The sequence below is a fragment of the Eschrichtius robustus genome, chromosome 11 (assembly GCF_028021215.1).
Source record: "Eschrichtius robustus isolate mEscRob2 chromosome 11, mEscRob2.pri, whole genome shotgun sequence".
NCBI classification, from domain to species: domain Eukaryota; kingdom Metazoa; phylum Chordata; class Mammalia; order Artiodactyla; family Eschrichtiidae; genus Eschrichtius; species Eschrichtius robustus.
The window spans coordinates 51,721,683-51,747,253 of NC_090834.1; the positions used below are offsets into that span (position 1 = coordinate 51,721,683).

The window sequence follows — 25,571 nt, forward strand, 5'->3', positions numbered from 1 at the left end:
TTTTCCTTTGATATGCCACATTGTTTTTTTAACTTATTTAGCGGATTGTTTCACCGTTTATTAAGTGCCTACTGTTTATGCTGTGTCAGCTGGGGGAATACAAAGATGAAAACGATCTAATCATTGCCCTTGAGAAGGTCAGTCTTTGAGATGGAAAGAGGCACTGCAGGAGTAAGTGTTGTACGAGATCAGCTTCACAGAAAGAACCCTGAACAGGAAGAAACTATTTCCAGCATTAGGATCAGCCAAAGCACTATGTCTGATTATGATGTTTGATCATTATTCGTACACTGCTTTATGTTATACAGTGTCTTTTCAGGTTCATGGTATCATTTCTTTCTCATAAACACAAGTAAATCAACAAATAAATCAATATTATCCCCATTTTACATATAAGAAAATTAAAACTCAGTAAATATGTTAACTGGCCGAAATTCATAAAACTAGAAATTGATAGCAGATCTGAGTCTACTTTCAAAATTACTATCATTATATACCAGGTTGCCTTCATTTCTAAAAAACACCTAGGTTTAAAATATGGCTATTATTTCTCATAAATTTAAGTAAAGTCACTGGGCATGAGAAATCAACTTCCTTCTTTCCTATTCCAATTTTCTGTTACTCATGAGATCTTGTTAGGTGTGTCTCATAAAGAGGTCACCGCACTTAGTTTCTGTTCTCCCTTACTTAAGGTTTTTGTTCTTATTCATTTGAAAAATAGAGTTAATTTTGTTCTAACCATAACTAGTTTTGTTCTAACCATAATTAACCATAGTTAATTTTGTTCTAACCATCTCATTTCTGAAAAGATGAAAAATAAGAAAATATTTATTATCCAGAGATAACCATTATTAACATTTCTCATGTATTCATAGTTATTTTTAAAACAAATTTTATTATAGCAGTTCATTACAATGGACTGCAGAGATTTCAGTCTTTGGCTTATGCGTATTTATTTTCATACCATTGACATTACTACATTAGATTGGCCCCCTTTTTAAGTTATTTTACAATATGGTGATCATCTACTTTGTCTTCTCTTTTAAAAGTTAACTTTGGAGTTTGTGATGTTTTTTTCCAGTGTTTCTAGAGTCTCACATTTCCTTGTACTATGTCTTAGTACAATTTTTATGTCCCTAATACCTCCCAGTTTGTCTCACCACATTGCTATTCCTGAATGAATATGGAAAGGTCAGTATGTTGCCATCTGTACATTGCTCATTTCTCCTTATCACACCCTCTCATGCCCGCACACCTCCCACCCTTGTACCATCACATATGTATTTGCTAACACTTATTTGAATTCCCACAACACTCGCCATGTTCCTTTCTTGCAAGTCTCCTGGCACCCCTTTCTTCAACTGGTTTGCCCTCTTCTGTCGGCATCATGCTCCAATTCAGTGCTCCCTCTTCCATTCAAGAGAATGAGTCATCTCACCTCCAGCCTCTCTCTCTTGGCCTCAGTCCTCTGTCCTATTGAAATACATGGCCAGGCTGCACACATGTCCCCCTCTGTGTAGTGCACCCCACAGAAACACTTCATTGAAATGCACATGATTTTTTTTTCTGAAACCAGGCCAGTTGCTCAGTGTTCACCATTATAGGCAGATACTTGATGCAAAAGAAAAAAGGAAAAGGAAAAAGACAATGGAAAACAATGACAAGAGCAACCAGCCAATCAGTATAATGTCCCTTCTCTCTGTGTACAATCAGCTCCAGCTGTAGGCCCTTTATCTTGAGAGTTCAGAGGATAATGCACACATATAATTACCCCAAATAAACCCACTTTCGTGAAAAGCATTTTGAAGACTTCAGCACAAAAGAGCACTTTTGGGTCCAGATCCTATACTATTCTGAATTTTTAAAAAGACCACACAGAAGCCTCATCAACAGTTCTCTAATTAAACTCATCAGTTCACAGATGTTTACAGGAAAATGCTCAGCGAAAAATTTCACCCAGAATTCCTGTTTCCTGAGAAGGGAGATGGATGATGACAGTAGTAATAGTAACAAGAGCTCACATTAATAAGTAATGAGCCTGCCACTTTACATAGGGCAATACATTTAAATCAATAACCCTTTTGAGGCAGTGATTATTCTCAATACCTATTTTACTGATGTCAAAACTGAGGCTAAGTAGGTTAAATAAGTTTCCCAAAGTCACACAGCTAGGTAGTGCCAGGAACAGGATGAGTCCTGGTTTGCATGACTCAAAAGCATGTGCTCTTAATCACTACATATTGTTGCCACCACCTCTTCCATGACGAAAATCAGTGTAAATTTTCCAACATTTCATAGTCACCAAACAAAAACTGACTGAACTACCACTATTTTAAATTACCAATATTTTCCCCAATATCCTCTCTTTCCTCACTCCTCACCTCCAACTTTTCCTCAACTTCTGTTTTCTGCTCTAAATATTTTCCTGGTGGTCTGAGAGTCTCTTAAGGAAGTGATTCTCAGAAAACACACTTAAAGATAACATCTTCTAGACTGTTTCAAGGCCCAACTTAAAAATGGAAAAAGTGCAGTTTAATAAACACTGGCCGCATCTCTTTTTCACTGCTAATCTAATGAGCTGTGTGCTTTCTGTACCCTGGAGAGAGAGACAATGAGCCCTGTCAGGAACAGCGCTCTTGTGCCACTTGTAGTCTAGTCCAGTTGTTTCTAGCCTTTAGGGTCTTTATATGTTGGCTTGTGATCCTCACTGTTTATGCCAACAAATGCCTCCTCTCTTCTCTTTTTTCAATATAGATGTTTCTGGGGTGCACGGTCACAATATTCAGAGCCACCTTAGGCAACCATTGTTTAAGAGAAAACACCCACTTCCATACACATTTTAAACCATTGTAATATGAGCATTATTTGTAAATATTCATTATCTAGGTACAAGTGGTACCGCCCTTAAAAAAGTGATTAATCAAATATACAAGAAGCTTTTGAAGAAACATTATCTACATCAAACTACTTTCCATTTTACTTGTTTTTTTTAAATTAATTAATTAATTTCTTTATTTTTGGCTGTGTTGGGTCTTCGTTTCTGTACGAGGGCTTTCTCTAATTGCGGCCAGCGGGGGCCACTCTTCGTCGCGGTGCGCGGGCCTCTCACTATCGCGGCCTCTCTTGTTGCGGAGCACAAGCTCCAGACGCGCAGGCTCAGTAGTTGTGGCTCACGGGCCTAGTTGCTCCGCGGCATGTGGGATCCTCCCAAGACCAGGGCTCGAACCCGTGTCCCCTGCATTGGCAGAAAGATTCTCAACCACTGCGCCACCAGGGAAGCACCCATTTTACTTATTTATTTTTTGACTTTGTCAGTGTATTTGGCTGATGCAATATATTGTCACCACTGGATTAAGCGAGAAGGGTAATGATTACTCAGGCTTTTATAACACTTAGGAATTCACATTACTTCTATATGTAAACTTGGAAAGAGACTCTTCTCCTAAAGGAAGAAAGAATAGATGATGTAAGCCCTAGGTTTCAATGAACCAACACTCAAGGGCCGTCTCATTTTCATCTTTTCAGGAGGACGGTGACCCAACTGATGGCTTTGCCACTTGGGGTCTGTGTGACCTATTTGTTGCAAGTTAACCTCTTCAAATGTCAGTTTTTCTCACCGGTAAAATGGGCCTAATTATTCGTGTCTACCTCTTGGAGCTATAACCAGGACCAATGATATGACTTATGTCAAAATATATACATAGTACTTCCAAGATATATGACATATAGGTGTTAAATAAATGTTAGCTCTTATTATTATTACTGTCATTTTGTTATTTCTCTGTCTATAACTAAAGGCTGCCATCATCAGCTGTGTTCCCCATGCCTTAGTCCCTCTACATTCCCACTCTGTATGGGTCTATTTTTCTATCCAGTCATTCCATAAACAGCTATGTTCTGTTAGAACGTGAGTCTCACGGGAGCAGGGGCTGGGTCCATCTGGAGGAAGCAGTATAGATGAGTGGTCCAGCATGGTCCCTGGAGCCAGACTGCTTGGCTTTGAATTCTGCCTCTACTACGATTAGATCAATGACTTTGGGCAAGTTTCTGAACCTCTTGGAGGCATGCTTTTCTCATCTGTAAAATGAAAGTAATTATAATAGCCAGCACGTAGGTTATTGTGGGGCTTTATTGTGTTAATCTACGTAAAATAATTTAGAGTAGTGCCTGACATGTAATAAGGCTATATGTGTCTGCTATGATTATGATTATCATCCTTATTTTTTATCACTATATCTCTTAACATGTAGAACAGTGACTGACACATAATAGGTATGCAATAAATATTTGATCAATGAATAAACAAGTGCTAGACACTGGAAATACAAAAGATTTACAAGAATGTCACTTGTCAAGAAGAGAACTGTAGGAACCGGTAGAGAGGCTTACAGCTTACTGGAGAGCTCATGGTCAGCAGTCAGGTTCAGTTCCCTCCTGTTCCAGGGTCCCTAACCTGGGCTACACCACCAAGGATTAACTGACACATGGAATTTATATAGCAACGTGAAGCAAAAATAAAAAGCAATGCTACGAGGTATTAAATGACTAAAGTGCTGATTAGATAGTACAGAGAATATGTAGGAATCCAATCTATTTTATTTATTTACATTTCTATCACATTTATTTGAATTCCACATCATTTCAGCAGGAACCCACTAAACAATTGCTTCATGAAAAAATAGGAGCCAAATAAGGATAACCTAGGTATGTAAAATATTTCCTGAATATTTGAAAACCATTTAAGAGAAGTGTTGCAAAGACCCACTGTAAGCCACTGCCATGAAGTAGTAATTGCTCAGGTATCACAGGCTTTTCTGTCCAATAACAAAAGAGGAGTTGCTGTTAAAGCCGACAGCAATAAGGTACTCTTGAACTTGTTCACCTGAAAAGTTCTATGTTCCAACATTAGCACTCTTTCCTTAGAAAATAGACTCATGTTAAATGACATTTTGGTGCGAACAGTTTTTAAAGTGAGAAAAGCCAAGTTTGGTGAAGCTGTGGGAAAATGGGGGCTCTCGTATAATTGTGGTCTAAGAGTAAACTGGTTCATGTTTCCAAAGGGCACTTTGGACACAAGTATCAGAGCCCTTATAATATTCATGTACTTTGTCCAGTGTTCGTTTGTATGAGTTATCCTGAAGAAGTCATCAAAGTGGTGTACAAATATAGAAAAAAAGTTTATTGCAACATCATTTATAATAAAATTAGAACCAGCATAAACATGCTTTAGTAAGAGATTAGTTAAATCATTATGTTATAGTAATGCAGCACAGTGCTTTGTAGGAAACAAAACTCATGTTGTTGAAGTACATTCATGTTAGAGGCAAATGTTCACTCGAAGTTAAAAAGCAGGTTCCAAAACAGTGTGTGTAATATGGTCACAGTCGTTTAAAGAAATATATCCATATAGGGAGATTAGGGATAATTTTTATTTTCTTCTGTTGTTTTTGTTTGTTTTCTTCAATGGATGTATATTACTTCTGTAATCCCAGTCACTATAGCATAAGAAGGACATTTGACCCCTTTGTTCCTTTTTCCACAAAGAGTATTCTGATTTCTATTATAAAATATCATTTCCTCTTAGAAAAAGGCAGAAGCAACCTTGTTTTTTGCATCAACAACTGTACCTTATCTGCTTTGGCTCATGCCTTTAATCCATCTGTTCTGTCAAAGTGTGATATAGATACTGGACTGTAATGATTGCAATTTCATCTTTACATAAGTCATAATTTTGTATATCTTCTTGCCTGAATAGTTCTCTTCACCTGCTTAGATTTGGCTCTAATCATGAATGTTTCCCCCTTTCAGGTAAACAATTACAGTTTAGAAGAAGTAACGCATGAAGAGGCGGTAGCAATATTGAAGAACACGTCAGATGTAGTTTATCTAAAAGTTGGCAAAGCCACCACCATTTATATGACTGACCCTTACGGTCCACCTGATATTACTCACTGTAAGTACCACGCTCAGTGTCATCTTTGAACAGCATGCCAGGTTTGCAAAATCGGAATTCTACAAAACTTGGCAAAGTCCTCTACTTGCACCTTCACTCTTTTTTAGCCTGTGGAACTACTTCTGGGAGATCCTGCACTTGACTCCCCAGTGGCCTTGGAGGCCTTACCTGATGAGTTGTCAGATTCACCCTTATGGAAAGGCTTGATGATGTATGTTATGGACAGTGTGATTACAACAGCATAGGGGCAACACGTTTTTTAAATTTATTTTATTGAGGTATAGTTGATTTACAATGTTGTGTTAATTGCTGCTGTACAGCAAAGTGATTCAGTTATACATATATATATACACATTATTTTCATATTCTTTTTTACATGGTTTATCACAGGATATTGAATATAGTTCTCTGTGCTATACAGTAGGACCTCATTACTTGTGCATTCTATATATAATAGTTTGCATCTACTAATCCCAAACTCCCAACCCATCCCTCCCCCAACCCCTCCCCACTTGGCAACCACACTTCTGTTTGCTATGTCTGTGAGTCTGTTTCTGTTTCATAGATAGGTTCATTTGCGTCATATTTTAGATTCCACATATAAGTGATATCATATGGTATTTGTCTTTCTCTTTCTGACTTACTTCACTTAGTATGATGATCTCTAGGTCCATCCATGTTGCTGCAAATGGCATTATTTCATTCTTTTACATGGCTGAGTAGTATTCCAAGGGGCAACGCATTTTTAAAATCTGTTTCTCAGGCCCCTAAAGCGTGATAGCTCTCATGTCCTAATAGTCTCTCTTCCTAGTTCAAATCTGTATAGCAGCAGAGTGGAAAAGAGGGGCTGGCAAAATAAACCAGAGATAGCACTGTGCTTCTTCCTGGGGGAAAGGATCTTGCCCTCAGTTGGTGAAATCATAATCCTTAATAACTATCATTATAGTTCTTACCTTTACCAGAATTTGATATATTGGCAGGGAAGCCAGAGAAAATTGTTGATCACTATGACAGTGGAGATGGAGTGGAGGTGTGTGCTTCTAGGGCAACAACTAACAATGAGATGCTCTACTGTGTCCTCACAAAGTCCACTGCTGCATAAGCCCCGTGTTTTCCCCTCTTCTTAATAGGTCAACAAGAAGATTCTGTCCTTGGGGACTAGATTTAGAAGCAATTCATTTCTTTGATGTGAGTTTAAGGGAGAGTTTTGTCAGCATGAGTAAATGTGCTCATTCTGAAATTCTGAGAAACCAATTGTGAGACTGGGAACTCAGAATGTCTTCAGGACCTGTCATTAATTAGTACTATGGTCTTAAGCAAGTTGTTTGACCTCTCTTAGATTTGGACGTTTCTCTTGAAATTTAAATGTTGAATGATTTTGTTATCTGCCCCATTACATTAGCTATTGCTTTTCTTAATGGTGATTCTAAAATGACTTGCCCCAAAATATGTCTTTTTGTCAAGCAAGAAGTAAGATGAGATCAGCCTTACCTCAGGATATGAAAGAGTGTTAACTTTCAGAGTTTTTCAAACTGGATAAATTTAGAAAAATCTGTTTTGAGGCTCTGTGAGCCTCTTCTTGAAGGGCATATAAGGTCAACATCCAAGAGAAAAAGGAGAAAACAAAACTTGCTATTCAATTCAAGAAATGTGTATTGAGTAATTTCAATACACGCAAGACACCTTGTAAGGTAATATGTGCGATACAAAGGAGATAAAATCATGGCCTTCATTGAAAGGAAGGCTAATGCAGATATATAAATAGTAGCAATATTTGGCAGACTGAGAGGGATGTACATGCCATGAGAGAGGTAAAAATAAATGTCCTTTGGGCACTCAAAGGAAAGGGATATCACCTGTCTTCAGAAGATCAGAAAAATCTTTACGCAGAGGGTGGCATTTGAATTTTATCTTGAAAAAATGGATGAGATTTCGGTATCAGAGATGGGACAGGAGAGAGAAGTTGCAGGTAGCTGGTAGAGTGGAGCAAAGGTACAGATATTGGGGAGAACAGGCCTTACTTAAGGACCATAGGAGATTCATAAGGGGGGATATTGAAATGAGTCAATCTTGTAAGAATGGTGAAAGGGAGAATTTATATTCAATACAGTAGTGGCAATGGAGAGTGTGTAAGCAAGAGAACAGCATGATCAGACCTGGATTTCTCAATGTATAAAATGGATTTTGGGAGAGAACAGTGGCAGGAGACCCAGTTAGGAGGGCTTTTCAGTCACCCAAAAGGGGGATGAATTGGGGTGAGGAACAGAAGAGAAAGGCCAGAGTTAGCCTTTCTGGGATGGGAGTAGAGCATATTTAGGGATTAAAGTCTTATACAAGAACTTGCTCCTGAGAGCTTTCTGCTTTTGATGGTTTGATATTAATTACGTGAAAAGAATGTGAGCTCTGCAATTAAAAAGCTAACATTTTTATTTCAATAGAAAATTAATCATTGTTCTGAAAATATGAGTGCTGGGTCTCTCCTCCAGTTTTTCTCTTCACCTAATTATACAAACTGGGCTTACAGATATGACTGTTATTACATCTTTCCAATCCTGAAGGTCGCCATGTGCTTGTACATATTAAATGCAAACCAACAGCAACTCCCTCCTCTTGAAGGATCAGAAAATTCTTAGCGTGTAGCAAAGCCTTTCTATTTTTAACAGAACTGTAGCATGACACATTGAATCACCCACATAACAGATTTCTTTTCTTTTCTTTCACCCCTTAGCTTATTCTCCACCAATGGGAAACCATCTCCTCTCTGGCAACAATGGCACTTTAGAATACAAAACCTCCCTGCCGCCCATCTCTCCAGGAAGGTACTCACCAATTCCAAAGCACATGCTTGTTGAAGACGATTATACCAGGTCAGATATGCTTTTGGTTAATTGGGTTTGCGATCATTACAAGGAAGAAATTGCATTTGCCTAACATGGCAGCTGTTGCTTCTCAGCACCATTCAAACTTATGATAGTCTCACCTCAAGTGGAAATCTGCCAAGACTTATAAACATGTGTGATTGTCCTCTGTTGGAAGCAAAAACCACAAATTCTTTGTGGAGAAGTAGTAATAGGCACACAAGCATCACTTTGCAATCTGTTAGGACTTTCGATATCTAACACCATTTGAGCTTTACAGCTATACTGTAAGATAGGTATCATTACTCAAAGACAGAAGATGGTGCTGAGGTTCAGAAAGACGGAAGTAGCATAGCAGTATGTACGCGTCCCCTTGTAACCACGTGTCTGGTTCGTAGAAGAGTCAGAACTGAAAAACTCTGGGGTTTTTTTTTTTTCCTCTAAATTCCATGTTCTTGCCACCAACAGCTACACACAATTCACTGGAACTGAGGCTTCAGTCAGTCCTCCCTCGAGTGCAGTAACTACAGGTGGAAAGGAAAGGAGTGAAATTAACTCCAAATGGTTTGAATTTAATATATCTCAGTCTCAAAGGGGAACAGGACAGGATTTTAGGACACGGCACAGAACCACGTGGCTAACCCCACAAAATAAAACTAAATTTGGGGCTTCCCTGGTGGCGCAGTGGTTAAGAATCCGCCTGCCAATGCCAGGGACACGGGTTCGAGCCCTGGTCAGGGAAGATCCCGCATGCCACGAGCAACTAAGCCCGTGCGCCACAACTACTGAGCCTGTGCTCTAGAGCCCGTGCTCCGCAACAATAGAAACCACCACAATGAAAAGCCCACGCACCCCAACGAAGAGTAGCCCCCGCTCGCCGCAACTAGAGAAAGACCGCACGCAGCAACGAAGACCCAATGCAGCCAAAAATAAACAAATTAAATAAATAAATTAAATAAATAAATTTATTTTTTTAAAAGAACTAAATTTAGCTGGCATGCCTCTGAAAAAGTCAGGTCTGACAGTTCAGAGAAAACCAACTTAGTTTACATCATGGTCACTGGTCAGGTTTAAGTAACTTTTGGATGATGAACAAATGAATGAATGAAGGGATAGATGAATAATAGGAAAGATACATTTTTTTTCTTTTTTATCTTTAAATGTTTTTGTTCCAAAGTAATACGTGCTCACTGCATTTGGTGAGGTAATGCAAAGATGTTCAAGAAACAAAAATCTCCCTCAAGCCCGGCAAGGTTCCCAGTGTGGCATTCTGGCTTGAACCGTTCATACCTTTTCTATGTTCATACAGACGTGTACAAAGCATACTCAGATGTAGGTGGGGCTTGACATTGTTTTTACAAAATAAGTTTGTATTTTACACATTGCTTTGCAACTTGCTTTTCTCATTGAGAAAAACTTTTACCCAAAATGAGATTGCATACGGATATGTACACTTTTTTTCTGAAAATGTTTGTGTGGAAAAGCTATACAGATGGATCCTTTAGTTTTATATCCTGCCTGTCTACTGAAGTCATTTGTCAGCCTTTAAAAAAATTGAGCAGACTTCCTGTTGCTTAACTTTCCTTGCTGGTGTCCGTGTGTGCTTTGGTCTTTTCATTCCTTTGCTATTTCTTTTTAAATGATTAAGCATTTTCCTTTTATTCTGCAATTTCAGGTTTGCTGAAGTGGCTTGTTACATCTTTAGCCAAGGAATGGAATGTTTAGATGCTGCAAATGTGCATCTGTGGTTTAAATCAAATATAAACCTCTTCCTACGCTGATATGTCTAATCTCTATGCTCTTCATTAAAATGAAGGCTGCAGCAAAGATAATCCTCATGGTTCTCTAAAGATTGTATAAATATAGGCAACTTTATTCACCAGAGCAATAATCTATTTGCTCTCATCCTATCACCAATATTTGATAGGATTTTAATTTGAAAATGTCATTTTATATTACTAGGCCCCACAGTGAATTAAAATTTATTAAACCCCATTCATAATCCAGGCCCTTTGCTAGCTGTTTTACTTACACTATCCTTTTAATCCTCCCCAAAACACAGAAAGAAGGGCTGTCATCCCCATTTTAGAGCTGTAGGAATTGAAGCTCAAAGAGGTTAGGGAACTTGCTTGTGGGCACACAGCTTTTAAGTAGGAAAACTGGGTGCCCTGCCAGCTTTAAAATTCTGGCTAGGAAGAAACATGTTAATTTTCTCCTTATTTTTAAAATGAAAACCAAGTCATGTAAAACTGTTCTCATCATAAAAAAAATATGTGGCTAGAAAGGGACCCAAGAGTTTTGATGAGCTCTGAAGACAATTAGATCCAGTCTGAGACATACTTCTACCACCGGCTGACTGTGTGAGCTTGGGCAAATCTTTTAACCACTGCAAGCCTCAGTTTCTTCATCTCTACAAAGGAGATAGTAATCAAATCTTTCTCAATAGGTTGTTGTAATGATTAAATGAGATAATACACGCAAAGAACTTATAACAGTGCCTGATACATAATGAATATTAAATGAATGTTATCTGTTTGCTGTAGGTATACTCATTATAATTCTCAATCTACCTATTCGCATGGAATATTTCAGATGGTGTCTGGGGAAGAGATTTCATTTCTTCCTAGAGTGATATGCCTCAGTGTCTTACTTCTTGCGGGCTTCCTTCCTTGCTCTCTGGCAGGACAATCTCATAACTTTGCACGAAATCTTCTGAATGTCTGGTGCCTGGGGAACTTGTGAAATAAATTATATCAGTTTACACACACAAACACACAGACACCTCCCTCACATCCTCACCACTGCTGTATCCTCTCACAGGTGCTCTGTGCTATAAGGCATTACCACAGGTCTCAGAGGTAAATATTTTCTGAGGCATATTCACCACCTTATTCATGAATATTCATTGAATACTTCCTACTAGACAGTGGGCACTGCAGTAGAGACGCAAAATGGAATAAGAAACAACATCTCTAAGAACTATCAAATTGGGACAAAAATATACGTGGAACCAGTGGATTCCCCAGTACCTATTCCCTGATGGTGCAGACCCCCTCCATGAAGTTTCCCATAAAGCCTATATGTATATTTTTAGTCCTGAGATTTTATACTTTGGTGTCAAAATGCCCTTTCTTTTATGGTAGTCAATGGCAGTTACTTATTATATCCTAACCTAGAAAATGAAAAGTTGGCAACTTTATATTAGTCCTCATTTTTTAAATGTAAAAGTACTGTAAAACCCCAAAGTGTGGGAACTACTGACAGAAACAAACAAAATTAGATCAGTTCAGTGAAGTACTCTCGTGTTGCCCTAGCAGAGTTCCCCAGCACCAGAGAGGCACTTAGTAAATATTTATAAATAATTTTTTTGTGTTTTACGTGAATGCCACAGGAACAGCCTATGACCTCAAATAAAGTTTTAAAGAGGAGATAACTCTTGTGTTTGAGCTTGAAAAAATGTGTAGGCATTCATCAGAGAGTCAAGAGATCAGGAAGGGCACTCATGGTAGGGGATAGCACATGCATACTCAAGGAAGAATGTGAAATAGAATAAAATGAACACACCTGTTATAGTTTGAATACAAGGCTCATAAAGAAAAATGGTACCTACCTTTAAGTTGTCTTTGTATTTCTAGCCTTTCTCTCATCTGCAACCTAGTCATAAGATTGGAAATACATAGAGCAGTAAAAACAAAAAGATCACTACTATGCACTATTACGCTAAGTGCTTTCATATACATTATTGCTCCGATATTATTTATATATTCTTAGTGTTGATTTTTACAGGTAACAAAAATGAGTTTAAGTAATTTTCTCATATCATACAGCAAGCAAATAGAAGAATCAAAATCTGAATTCGGATCTGTCTTCAAAGTCTTCATCCCCATCCCCCCAACCCACATCTCATACAGTCTCTTTTTATGTAGAGATGTTGGGTAAAGGGGATTGGGCTTGTATCAGGAGACTGGTACTACTGCTTACCACCTAGATAACCCTGAACAAGCCATTCAATCTCCTGAGTCTTGATTTTCTCATCTATAAATTTGGGTCCTCAAATTTCCTCATGGAATTGTGAGGTTTTAATGTGATAACATGTGTGAAAGTTGTCATCTTTAGAGAGCTATATAAAATTATTATTAGCCTAAGGTGCTATAGTAGCTTACATTTGGGGCCTACTTTACATTTTCCTAAAATAGTAAATCAAGGGAATGAATCTTTTTTTTTTATTTCTTTGTTTGTTTTGTTTTGTTATTGTTTTTACACTTGAATAAGAGGGTTTTTTTTTTATTTTTTTTTAATCAGTCATCAATTTTATACACATCACTGTATACATGTCAATCCCAATACCCATTTCAGCACACCACCATCCCCACCCCACCGCAGTTTTCCCCCCTTGGTGTCCATACGTTTGTTCTCTACATCTGTGTCTCAACTTCTGCCCTGCAAACCGGTTCATCTGTAACATTTTTCTAGGTTCCACATACATGCGTTAATATACGATATTTGTTTTTCTCTTTCTGACTTACTTCATTCTGTATGAAAGTCTCTAGATCCATCCACGTCTCAACAAATGACTCAATTTCGTTCCTTTTTTATGGCTGAGTAATATTCCATTGTATATATGTACCACATCTTCTTTATCCCTTTGTCTGTTGATGGACATTTAGGTGGCTTCCATGACCTGGCTATTGTAAATAGTGCTGCAATGAACATTGGGGTGCATGTGTCTTTTTGAATTATGGTTTTCTCTGGGTATATGCCCAGTAGTGGGATTGCTGGGTCATATGGTAAATCTATTTTTAGTTTTTTAAGGAACCTCCATATTGTTCTCCATAGTAGCTGTATCAATTTACATTCCCACCAACAGTGCAAGAGGGTTCCCTTTTCTCCACACCCTCTCCAGTATTTGTTGTTTGTAGATTTTCTGATGATGCCCATTCTAACTGGTGTGAGGTGATACCTCATTGTAGTTTTGATTTGCATTTCTCTAATAATTAGTGATGTTGAGCATCTTTTCATGTGCTTCTTGGCCATCTGTATGCCTTCTTTGGAGAAATGTCTATTCAGGTCTTCTGCCCTTTTTTGGATTGGGTTGTTTCTTTCTTTAATATTGAGCTGAGGGCTTCCCTGGTGGCGCAGTGGTTGAGAGTCTGCCCGCCAATGCAGGGGACGCGGGTTCGAGCCCTGGTCTGGGAAGATCCCACATGCCACGGAGCAACTGGGCCTGTGAGCCACAATTACTGAGCCTGCGCGTCTGGAGCCTGTGCTCCGCAAGAGGAGAGGCCGCGATAGTGAGAGACCCGCGCACCACAATGAAGAGTGGCCCCCACTTGCCACAACTAGAGAAAGCCCTCGCACAGAAATGAAGACCCAACACAGCCATAAATAAATAAATAAATAAATAAATAAATAAATTTATTTTAAAAAAAAAATCTAACACTTTAAAAAAAAAAAATATTGAGCTGAATGACCTGTTTATATATTTTGGAGATTAATCCTTTGTCCGTTGATTCATTTGCAAATATTCTCTCCCATTCTGAGGGTTGTCTTTTCGTCTTGTTTATGGTTTCCTTTGCTGTGCAAAAGCTTTGAAGTTTCATTAGGCCCCATTTGTTTATTTTTGTTTTTATTTCCATTACTCTAGGAGGTGGATCAAAAAAGATCTTGCTGTGACTTATGTCAAAGAGTGTTCTTCCTATGTTTTCCTCTAAGAGTTTTATAGTGTCCGGTCTTACATTTAGGTCTCTAATCCATTTTGAGTTTATTTTTGTGTATGGTGTTACGGAGTATTCTAATTTCATTCTTTTACATGTAGCTGTCCAGTTTTCCCAGCACCACTTATTGAAGAGACTGTCTTTTCTCCATTGTATATCTTTGCCTCCTTTGTCATAGATTAGTTGACCATAGCTGCGTGGGTTTATCTCTGGGTTTTCTATCTTGTTCCATTGATCTATGTTTCTGTTTTTGTGCCAGTACCATATTGTCTCGATTACTGTAGCTTTGTAGTATAGTCTGAAGTCAGGGAGTCTGATTCCTCCAGCTCCGTTTTTTTCCCTCAAGACTGCTTTGGCTATTCGGGGTCTTTTGTGTCTCCATACAAATTTTAAGATGATTTGTTCTAGTTCCGTAAAAAATGCCATTGGTACTTTGATAGGGATTGCATCGAATCTGTAGATTGCTTTGGGTAGTATAGTCATTTTCACAGTATTGATTCTTCCAATCCAAGAACATGGTATGTCTCTCCATCTGTTGGTATCATCTTTAATTTCTTTCATCAGTGTTTTATACTTTTCTGCATACAGGTCTTTTTTCTCCCTAGGTAGGTTTATTCCTAGGTATTTTATTCTTTTTGTTGCAATGGTAAATGGGAATGTTTCCATAATTTCTCTTTCAGATTTTTCATCATTAGTGTATAGGAATGCAAGAGATTTCTGTGCATTAATTTTGTATCCTGCAACTTTACCAAATTCATTGATTAGCCCTAGTAGTTTTCTGGTGGCATTTTTAGGATTCTCTATGTATAGTATCATGTCATCTACAAACAGTGACAGTTTTACTTCTTCTTTTCCAATTTGTATTCCTTTTATTTCTTTTTCTTCTCTGATTGCTGTGGCTAGGATTTCCAAAACTATGTTGAAAAATAGTGGTGAGAGTGGACATCCTTGTCTCGTTCCTGATCTTAGAGGAAATGCTTTCAGTTTTTCACCATTGAGAATGATGTTTGCTGTGGGTTTGTCGTGTATGGCCTTTATTATGTTGAGGTAGGTTCCCTCTATGCCCACTTTCTGGAGAGTTTTTATCATAAATGGGTGTTGAATTTTGTCAAAAGCTTTTTCTGCATCTACTGAGATGATCATATGGTTTTTCTTCTTCAGTTTGTTAATATAGTGTATCACATTGATTGATTTGCGTATATTGAAGAATCCTTGCATCCCTGGGATAAATCCCACTTGATCATGGTGTATGATCCTTTTAATGTGTTGTTGGATTCTGTTTGCTAGTATTTTGTTGAGGATTTTTGCATCTATAGTCATCAGTGATATTGGTCTGTAATTTTCTTTTTTTGTAGTATCTTTGTCTGGTTTTGGTATCAGGGTGATGGTGGCCTCATAGAATGAGTTTGGGAGTGTTCCTTCCTCTGCAATTGTTTGGAAGAGTCTGAGAAGGATGGGTGGTAGCTCTTCTCTAAATGTTTGATAGAATTCACCTGTGAAGCCATCTGGTCCTGGACTTTTTTTTGTTAGAAGATTTTTAATCACAGTTTCAATTTCATTCCTTGTGATTGGTCTCTTCATATTTTCTGTTTCTTCCTGGTTCAGTCTTGGAAGGTTATACCTTTCTAAGAATTTGTCCATTTCTTCCAGGTTGTCCATTTTATTGGCATAGAGTTGCTGGTAGTAGTCTCTTAGGATGCTTTGTATTTCTGTGGTGTCTGTTGTAACTTCTCCTTTTTCATTTCTAATTTTATTGATTTGAGTCCTCTCCCTCTTTTTCTTGATGAGTCTGCCTAATGGCTTATCAATTTTGTTTATCTTCTCAAAGAACCAGCTTTTAGTTTTATTGATCTTTGATATTGTTTTCTTTGTTTCTATTTCATTTACTTCCGCTCTGATCTTTATGATTTCTTTCCTTCTGCTAACTTTGGGTTTTGTTTGTTCTTCTTTTTCTAGTTCCTTTAGGTGTAAGGTTAGATTGTTTACTTGAGATTTTTCTTGTTTCTTTTGGTAGGCTTGTATAGCTATAAACTTCCCTCTTAGAACTGCTTTTGCTGCATCCCATAGGTTTCGGATCATCGTGTTTTCATTGTCATTTGTCTCTAGGTATTTTTTGATTTCCTCTTTGCTTTCTTCAGTGATCTCTTGGTTATTTAGTAACGTATTGGTTAGCCTCCATGTGTTTGTGCTTTTCACGTTTTTTTCCCTGTAATTCATTTCTAATCTCATAGCGTTGTGGTCAGAAAAGGTGCTTGATATGATTTCAATTTTCTTAAATTTACTGAGGCTTGATTTGTGACCCAAGATGTGATCTATCCTGGAGAATGTTCTGTGCGCACTTGAGGAAGTGTAATCTGCTATTTTTGGATGGAATGTCCTATGAATATCAATAAACCTATCTGGTCTATTGTGTCATTTAAAGCTTCTGTTTCCTTATTTATTTTCATTTTGGATGATCTGTCCATTGGTGTAAGTGAGGTGTTAAAGTCCCCCACTATTATTGTGTTACTATCGATTTCCTCTTTTATAGCTGTTAGCAGTTGCCTTATGTATTGAGGTGCTCCTATGTTGGGTGCATATATATTTATAATTGTTATATCTTCTTCTTGGATTGATCCCTTGATCATTATGTAGTGTCCTTCCTTGTCTCTTGTAACATTCTATATCTTAAAGTCTATTTTATCTGATATGAGTATAGCTACTCCAGCTTTCTTTTGATTTCCATTTGCATGGAATATCTTTTTCCATCCCCTCACTTTCAGTCTGTATATGTCCCTAGGTCTGAAGTGGGTCTCTTGTAGACAGCATATATATGGGTCTTGTTTTTGTATCCATTCAGCAAGCCTGTGTCTTTTGGTTGGAGCATTTAATCCATTCACGTTTAAGGTAATTATTGATATGTATGTTCCTATGACCATTTTCTTAATTGTTTTGGGTTTGTTTTTGTAGGTCCTTTTCTTCTCTTGTGTTTCCCGCTTAGAGAAGTTCCTTTAGCATTTGTTGTAGAGCTGGTTTGGTGGTTCTGAATTCTCTTAGCTTTTGCTTGTCTGTAAAGCTTTTGATTTCTCCATCAAATCTAAATGAGATCCTTGCAGGGTAGAGTAATCTTGGTTGTAGGTTCTTCCCTTTCATCACTTTGAGTATATCATGCCACTCCCTTCTGGCTTGTAGAGTTTCTGCTGAGAAATCAGCTGTTAACCTTATGGGAGTTCCCTTGTATGTTATTTGTCGTTTTTCCCTTGCTGCTTTCAATAATTTTTCTTTGTCTTTAATTTTTGCCAATTTGATTAATATGTGTCTCAGCGTGTTTCTCCTTGGGTTTATCCTATATGGGACTCTCTGCGCTTCCTGGACTTGGGTGGCTATTTCCTTTCCCATGTTAGGGAAGTTTTCGACTATAATCTCTTCAAATATTTTCTCTGGTCCTTTCTCTCTCTCTTCTCCTTCTGGGACCCCTATAATGTGAATGTTGTTGCGTTTAATGTTGTCCCAGAGGTCTCTTAGGCTGTCTTCATTTCTTTTCATTCTTTTTTCTTTAGTCTGTTCCTCAGCAGTGAATTCCACCATTCTGTCTTCCAGGTCACTTATCCGTTCTTCTGCCTCAGTTATTCTGCTATTGGTTCCTTCTAGTGTAGTTTTCATTTCAGTTATTGTATTGTTCATCTCTGTTTGTTTGTTCTTTAATTCTTCTAGGTCTTTGTTAACCATTTCTTGCATCTTCTCGATCTTTGCCTCCATTCTTATTCCGAGGTCCTGGATCATCTTCACTATCATTATTCTGAATTCTTTTTCTGGAAGGTTGCCTATCTCCACTTCATTTAGTTGTTTTTCTGGGGTTTTATCTTGTTCCTTCATCTGGTATATAGCCCTCTGCCTTTTCATCTTGTCTGTCTTTCTGTGAATGTGGTTTTTGTTCCACAGGCTGCAGGATTGTAGTTTTTCTTGCTTCTGCTCTCTGCCCTCTGGTGGTTGACGCTATCTAAGAGGCTTGATGGGAGGCTCTGGTGGTAGGTAGAGCTGACTGTTGCTGTGGTGGTCAGAGCTCAGTACAACTTTAATCCACTTGACTGTTGATGGGTGGGGCTGGGTTCTCTCCCTGTTGGTTGTTTTGCCTGAGGCAACCCAACACTGGAGCCTACCTGGGCTCTTTGGTGGGGCTAATGACAGACTCTGGGAGAGCTCACGCCAAGTAGTACTTCCCAGAACTTCTGCTGCCAGTGTCCTTGTCCCCACGGTGAAACAGAGCCACCCCCCGCCTCTGCAGGAGACCCTCCAACACTAGCAGGTAGGTCTGGTTCAGTCTCCCCCGGGGTCACTGCTCCTTCCCCTGGGTCCCGATGCACACACTATTTTGTGTGTGCCCTCCAAGAGTGGGGTCTCTGTTTCCCCCAGTCCTGTCGAAGTCCTGCAACCAATTCCCACTAGGCTTCAAAGTCTGATTCTCTATGAATTCCTCCTCCCATTGCCGGACCCCCAGGTTGGGCAGCCTGACGTGGGGTTCAGAACCTTCACTCCAGTGGGTGGACTTTTGTGGTATAAGTGTTCACCAGTCTGTGAGTCACCCACCCACCCACCAGTTATGGGATTTGATTTTACTCTGATTGCACCCCTCCTACCGTCTCATTGTGGCTTCTCCTTTGTCTTTGGATGTGAGGTATCTTTTTTGGTGAGTTCCAGTGTCTTCCTGTCGATGTTTGTCCAGCAGCTAGTTGTGATTCTGGTGTTCTCTCAAGAGAGAGTGAGAGCACGTCCTTCTACTCCGCCATCTTGGTTCCTACGGGAATGAATGTTTAATGATGGGACTGGGGCTGACAGGGAAACATTTCTGTGAAATGGGAACCTTCCAACAACCTATAAAATTATATCAAATTGGCAGTCTTTTGTTCCAAATGTTCATAATATTTTACTCTATCTGTTGTAAGAAATATTTTCCTATCTTCCTGATTTATATTCACTTTTGTTGGGGAAGTACAGTAAGAATTTTAAAAAAAGTTTTGATTAGAAGAATGCTACAATGGCTTACCTGGAATTTTTTTAAATCTCTTTTACTATTTAAGGAAATGTGTACCCGAGTAAGCTGGGAAATTTTGTTTTTCCTCAATTTAGAGGAAGGAAGACTAAACAAAAAAGCCTTGGATGAAATTCTCTTAGTAGAAACCCTACTGAGGCCCTTATAAATCAAAATTATTATTATGTAAATACTCTGGTCGTCAATTTTTGGAAAACAAAGCTGTTACAATGATGCTGAGATGGTTTTTTGGCTCATAGAATTATAGACTATCAGATTTGGAAGGACCGTAAATGACTATAGAGTCTAATCTTCCTCCATTTGATGGGTAGGAAACACAAGGCCTAACATGATTTGTTGGCTACCCCTAGGTCCCACAACTTGTAAGTAGTAGAATAAGATTTAGAACCCATGTCTTCAAACACCCAGTCCAGTGCTCTTTCTATTTCTCTAAGCTGATGTTCATTTTTTTATGATGGAGTAAGAAGCTATAATCAATCAATGATCACCTGTGAGCAGTGCCCACTTTGTACATTAGCTGCAACTATGCATTCCCTCTCTACTGAGCCAAGTCTTCCCTTATCACCTAGAAGAGATGCAAACCTCACACCCTCACTATCTGGTTAAGTATTCTCAGGATACACAAACAAATCATTGAGACTAAAATGAAACCAAAAAAAATTGAGGCTGCAAAGTAAAATTTCTCTTTCAAGATGTGGGGACTTAATTTCCCAAATTATGAATGTGATAAATGCTGTTATGAAAGCCAAGGACCTAAACTATCACTGTGAGCAATATATTTCCCAGTTTTAGAAACCAGGTTCACCTGGCCCTGAACTTATTGTACCCAGATGTCTCTCTAACTGGCTCTATATAATGTTCCCTCACATAATTTGGTTGAGCAAAAAGCAAAAGCCGAATAAAATCTCAAGAAATATTTCTTGTCTCCAGAAGCTTTCAAGGACCACTCCAAACTGTGACTATGATATTCAGTTTGACTCCCTTATTACTAAATAGATATGAACCCATCAGACTAGAGTCTGCCTCCCCTCTTCTCTCCCCAAATTATAGAACATTAGTTTACTGGACATAGTATCTAAAATGTATTCTAGTTCTTTTCTCTTTCTCCCATTCATTCATTCATTTACCCATTCAATGAATATTCAAGCTTCTACCATGTGTCAAGCACAGTTATTAGCAACAAAATTACAATGGTGGACAAACCAGACAAGGCTCTGGCCCTTAGGGATTTTACATTCTAGTGTATTGAGTAGGAGATATATAGATAAATGAGTTATAGATAAAAAGTGCTATAAGGAAAATAAAATAGTATGATATGCCACAGACAGAGTTTGGGGAAGAGAACAGTGTAAAGGAGGACAACCAGGGAATGTCCCTCTGAGGAGATGGGATATGAGCTGAGACCTGAATAAAAAGAAAAAAAAATGGTGATACAAAGATCAGAGAAAGAACATTCCAGGAAGAGGAAATAGCAAAGCCAGAGTCCCAGAGGCAGAAATAAGTTTTGTGGGTTCCAGGAATATAAGGAAGTCAAGCTTGGCTGGAAGAGATGAGCTAATGGAAGCATGGCAACAAATTAGGTTGGAAGAGTCAGCAGCCAGATGATGTGGGACTTTGTAGGTAATGATGAAGAAGTGTAAGTTGAATTTTAAGTGCATTGAGAATCTATTAAAGAGAAGCAACCAGGAGAATGAAATTATCTGATTTATAGATTTTAGAGCTAGATTCAACAGCCGTGTTCCACAGGAGAGACAGGCCTGCTTCAGTCAGGCTGATTTACCACTGGCCATTGCTACGCTTTTTATTCGCTGTTGAGTAAGCTTTCAGAAACACCATGAGTGTTTGCCACTGTTGTTGTTGTTTTCCTTGGTGTTTAACTTTGTGGGTCAGAACTGGTTAGAAGCTAGATCACTGTTTCTCAAATATTGCTACCCACATGCCCTTAGGCCTTGAGAAAGGAATTTGTTCTCCTCAGGATCTGGGGTAGAACATGAAGCTTTCTGTGCAAGCATGAAACATACAAAGTCTTATGTTTTGTCATAAAAGTTTGGGAGATATCCTTGTTTGCTTTAATGTGGAAATATTCTGATTAGAAATTTTATTGTTTTTATTCGAAGTCTTAATGTAAAATTGACGTACCAGATGAGTTTTCTGGGGATACTAAGTCCCTGGCAAATAGCATAAGCCCCAAGTTGCGGGTGAATACCCAACTTTGAGAAGCACTGAGCTAAATTACACAAACATGTCAGTTATTAAGTCTGTGTTATAGAAACCACCTCTTAATTATATCTCAAGTTTTGTGGTCTCCGTTAGGAACAGGTTCTCAAAGGATCAGTCAGCACTTTCCATCAGTGAAGTCTGGTCCTGTTCTAGGCTCTCTTCTTTTTAACTTATATTTAATGACTTAAAACCATTTCTGGATGAACTGGAAGGTCCTTCTTTTGACATAGGAACGAAATCTTTTCTCACCTGCCATTAACCAAGTGTAGGAAAAAAGAACTGGGTGTGCCCTAGGCAGACAACTGTGCCTGCTTTAGAATCGGGATCTGGACAGCAGAGTGTTGAGGTGGGTGTGCCCTGGAGCCACCCTGCTCAGGGTCCTGCCTCAACCGCTTCCTGGCTGTGTGACCTTGGGCAAGTTATCTAACTGTGCTTTGCCTCCGTTTTCTCATGTTTAAAAGGAGCAGAATAATACTTCCCACCTCATAGGCTTATTGTGTCAAGAAACTGAGTTAATACATGTAAAGTTCTTAGAAAAAAAGTGAGCACTTGATAAATGTTACCTCTTGTTAATACCATTTAAAACAAGGATTTAAGATGAACTACTCCACAAATAAAATCATTTTTTGGTGGAATGGAATCATTTGGTAGAATGCATACCAACAATGGTATGCAGACGCTCAAACAAAATCTACATATAAGTTTTTTTCAACTAATTTATCTCCCAGAATACCTTAGAACATTGTATTACAGGAAGTCCTATTGTCTTAATGCTTTATTAAGGATCTTTATTTTTATTAACACAATGAGTATCTATTACCCTCTTCATTGAAAATATAGGATTCAGTGGAACCAAATATGATAAAAACTAGTCTATCAGTCTGGTTTCTGTGGCCAAATACAATTATCCTCTGGATAATTTCTTGATTTTGCCCTTTATTCTTCATAGTAGCACTCAACAACCAACACCATGTAGCTTTTCCCTCAAAGAAATTCTGCAAAGTATGGCATCAGACTCCTCACAGCCTTTGTAAAGTGCATTATTGAACTTAACCAAGTCAAAGATTCAACAACAGTGTCTCTCAGTTATCTGTTTTGCTCTGTGCTGCATGCCTGATTTCTGCAGTGGGGAGCCTGGCACTATAATGTCTCTCTTGAAGCAAAGGATAGTAATGAGAAGGGGTGACTGGGACAAAAGGGGTGAGACAGATGGAGGATAACACACTTAGTGGAAGCCTCCAGGGGAGTTTTCTCTTTATTGATGGCGGCTCCACGTAACCATTTAGGTTTACTTACATAAACTGTGAGGCATGATTGATAGAGCTATCCTGCTAGAAACAGAGAGAGTGGGTATGCTAATGGGGACGAATCTTAATCAAAGGAAGATATCCAAATATGTATTGGAAAACATGTTAAGCTGCTGTTTGTTGTCAGGGAAATTAATATAATGATAGGAAAAATGAAACAGTAATGGGATTTTTAAGACAGCCTTTTATAGGTGTTTATCATTTTGTATGTACCTAATAAATTAACCAGACATAAACATACAACACTAGGCCTTATAATTTTATGGAAGATGGTTATTGCACATCTATGACTATTGTTATTATAGATGTACAATTCAAATAGATAGTTGTTTAATCAATGCTGTATTACATTTTAATAGAATGAATTTATCCTTGGCCTCCAGGGCTGGTTGAGACAAAAAAAAGGGTTAATGATGGGCAGTGGAAACTTCTGGAGGGACCACTTGTAGAAGCAATCGACTATTAATTGACTCCAGGCCGCTTAAATGTCAAGTTAACTACCACCACAACACAATGTGTAACTTATTTCTGGCCCTTATCTTGTGACATTGAAACAGGGTGTATATTATGATTCAAAACAAGTAGACAAAGCCTCTTCCTCTAGGAGTTTGTTTTCACATCCAGGTGTCAATAAAGTAATAGTAGACAGAAGAGAGCTGATTCTTAATTGTCCACATGTGGTGTGTGCTTTGAAAATTATTCAGGACAGCACTGCAATCCCTGAGTGACTCCTTCCACCTCCTATGGCGTTTGCTACTGTGGGGAAGGCTACCATGTTAATGGTAATGTTTGCCTTAAGAAAATGTAAGAAAATTGTGGCACACAATTATTGCATTTCAAAGACTTATATTCTTATATAATATAGACATAAATTTCATAAGTTTGGGGTTGCATCATTCACTTTTTCTTCTAGGTAATTTCTTTAATCTAGATAATGAAGCAAGCTATATCTGAGTAAACACATCTTAAAAATACTGCCCTCATACAGTTTCTCCAGACATCCTTTTCAATCTTTATCTCTAATCTATTTCTTGCCCCTTTTATTGCTTTATACCCCTCTTCAACTGTTTCTCTCCAAAAAGTGTTATTATTTTCCCTAATTGTAAAAGTAATATGTATTTGTAGAAAAGTTATAAAGTAACAGAAATATAAAGAAAAACTCACACCACAGAGGGGTAATCATTATTAATATATGATACATTTCCACTAAGTTGTTTTTCTACATATAGTAGGTAGCAAAGTTGAGATCTGAATACAGTTCATTCTGGCGGCAGAATCCATATCCTTGACCCCTCTAGCAAAGGTCACGCAGTTGGTGTAGAACGGGATCAGGATTCAAACTGCCTCCAACGTCTGGCTCTTTTTGCTGTACTTCATGGGTAGCAGTATTAGTTTTAAGATTTCTAGAATCTTCTCTGTGCTTCAAATTAGTCTCTCTCTGGTTTTTCTTTTGTCCATAAAGGTAAAAATAAAGTTTTATGTCATTGCTTCCTCCCAGCAACACTTAACAACCTGTTCAGGGGAGGCAATCTGTTTTGCTCAGAAAGAAGGGAGGCCTTCTGGATGGTGCACTACCAGGTGGGGGGTCAGTTAGTCCTTAATGCCTTTCATTCCGGCTGTAACACCAGACCCCATATGGTTGCTTTAATGAACATTTTAAGTCCTCCCTGAAAGAACTTAGCTGTCCCCGTGAGTATATGTGTCTCTGAGTGTAAACATCTAAATATCAACCCTCATCCTAGATCTTGTTTTAAATTAGATTGACCTTGAAGTAGAACCACGTGAGTCCTTTATTATGTAGACTGTGTCCTAAATGGAAACTCTGTCCGCTGAGCCAGTAGAGCTCGATATTTTGTTTTATGTTTTTTTCCCTCTAATCTTTTTCTAAAGTCTCATTTACCAGCTTCAGACAGGGGATGAAGGCAGAATGAAAGAGCTGAAATAAATGTGATAGCCAGAGATTTCAAAGCCAATTATGTGAGGCCTTGCTCTGAATGTAGAGCAGAACTGGTAAACCCTGATAGCTGTCCAGTACTGCCCAGATACTTTCCTGTTTCTCCTTTAGTTCCTATAACACCATACAAAATGAGCAGAGAGATGTTACCATACTTAGTTAACAGATTGAGAATCTGAGATGATAGAGATGCCATAATTTCCCCTGTAACAATAGAGAGTAAGTGGCAAATCCAAAACCCAGAGTCCGGAAGCAGGGTGGCATCTTGGTTAAGAGCTCAGATTTTGGATTCATAATAACTTTGGGTTCACCACTTACTAGCTATTTGACCTTGGATGAGTTATGTAACTTCTCTGTGCTTGTTTCCCCACCTATGCCTACACCATGGGTTATTATTAGGGTTCAATGAAGTAATCTATGTAAAACAATTGGAACAGAGCTTGGCACAAAATAAGCTGCATTCAGGTTAACCATTATTACTATTATTATTATTATTAGTCTTGACTCCTTGTCCAGGGCACCATGGTGATTACAGG

At 38.4% G+C, this 25,571-nt stretch overlaps 1 protein-coding gene across 11 annotated transcripts in view; it reads left to right on the forward strand.

Moving 5' to 3' along the window:
• The window catches only part of DLG2 (discs large MAGUK scaffold protein 2), a 949,517-nt gene that overhangs the window by 419,199 nt on the left and 504,747 nt on the right, over nt 1-25,571 (forward strand). For all 11 annotated transcript variants that reach the window (XM_068554434.1, XM_068554426.1, XM_068554427.1 and 8 more), the window contains 2 exons: nt 5,809-5,953; nt 8,682-8,820. In XM_068554434.1, coding sequence (XP_068410535.1) covers nt 5,809-5,953; nt 8,682-8,820 — 284 coding nt within the window. The remainder of the gene's footprint in view (nt 1-5,808; nt 5,954-8,681; nt 8,821-25,571) is intronic.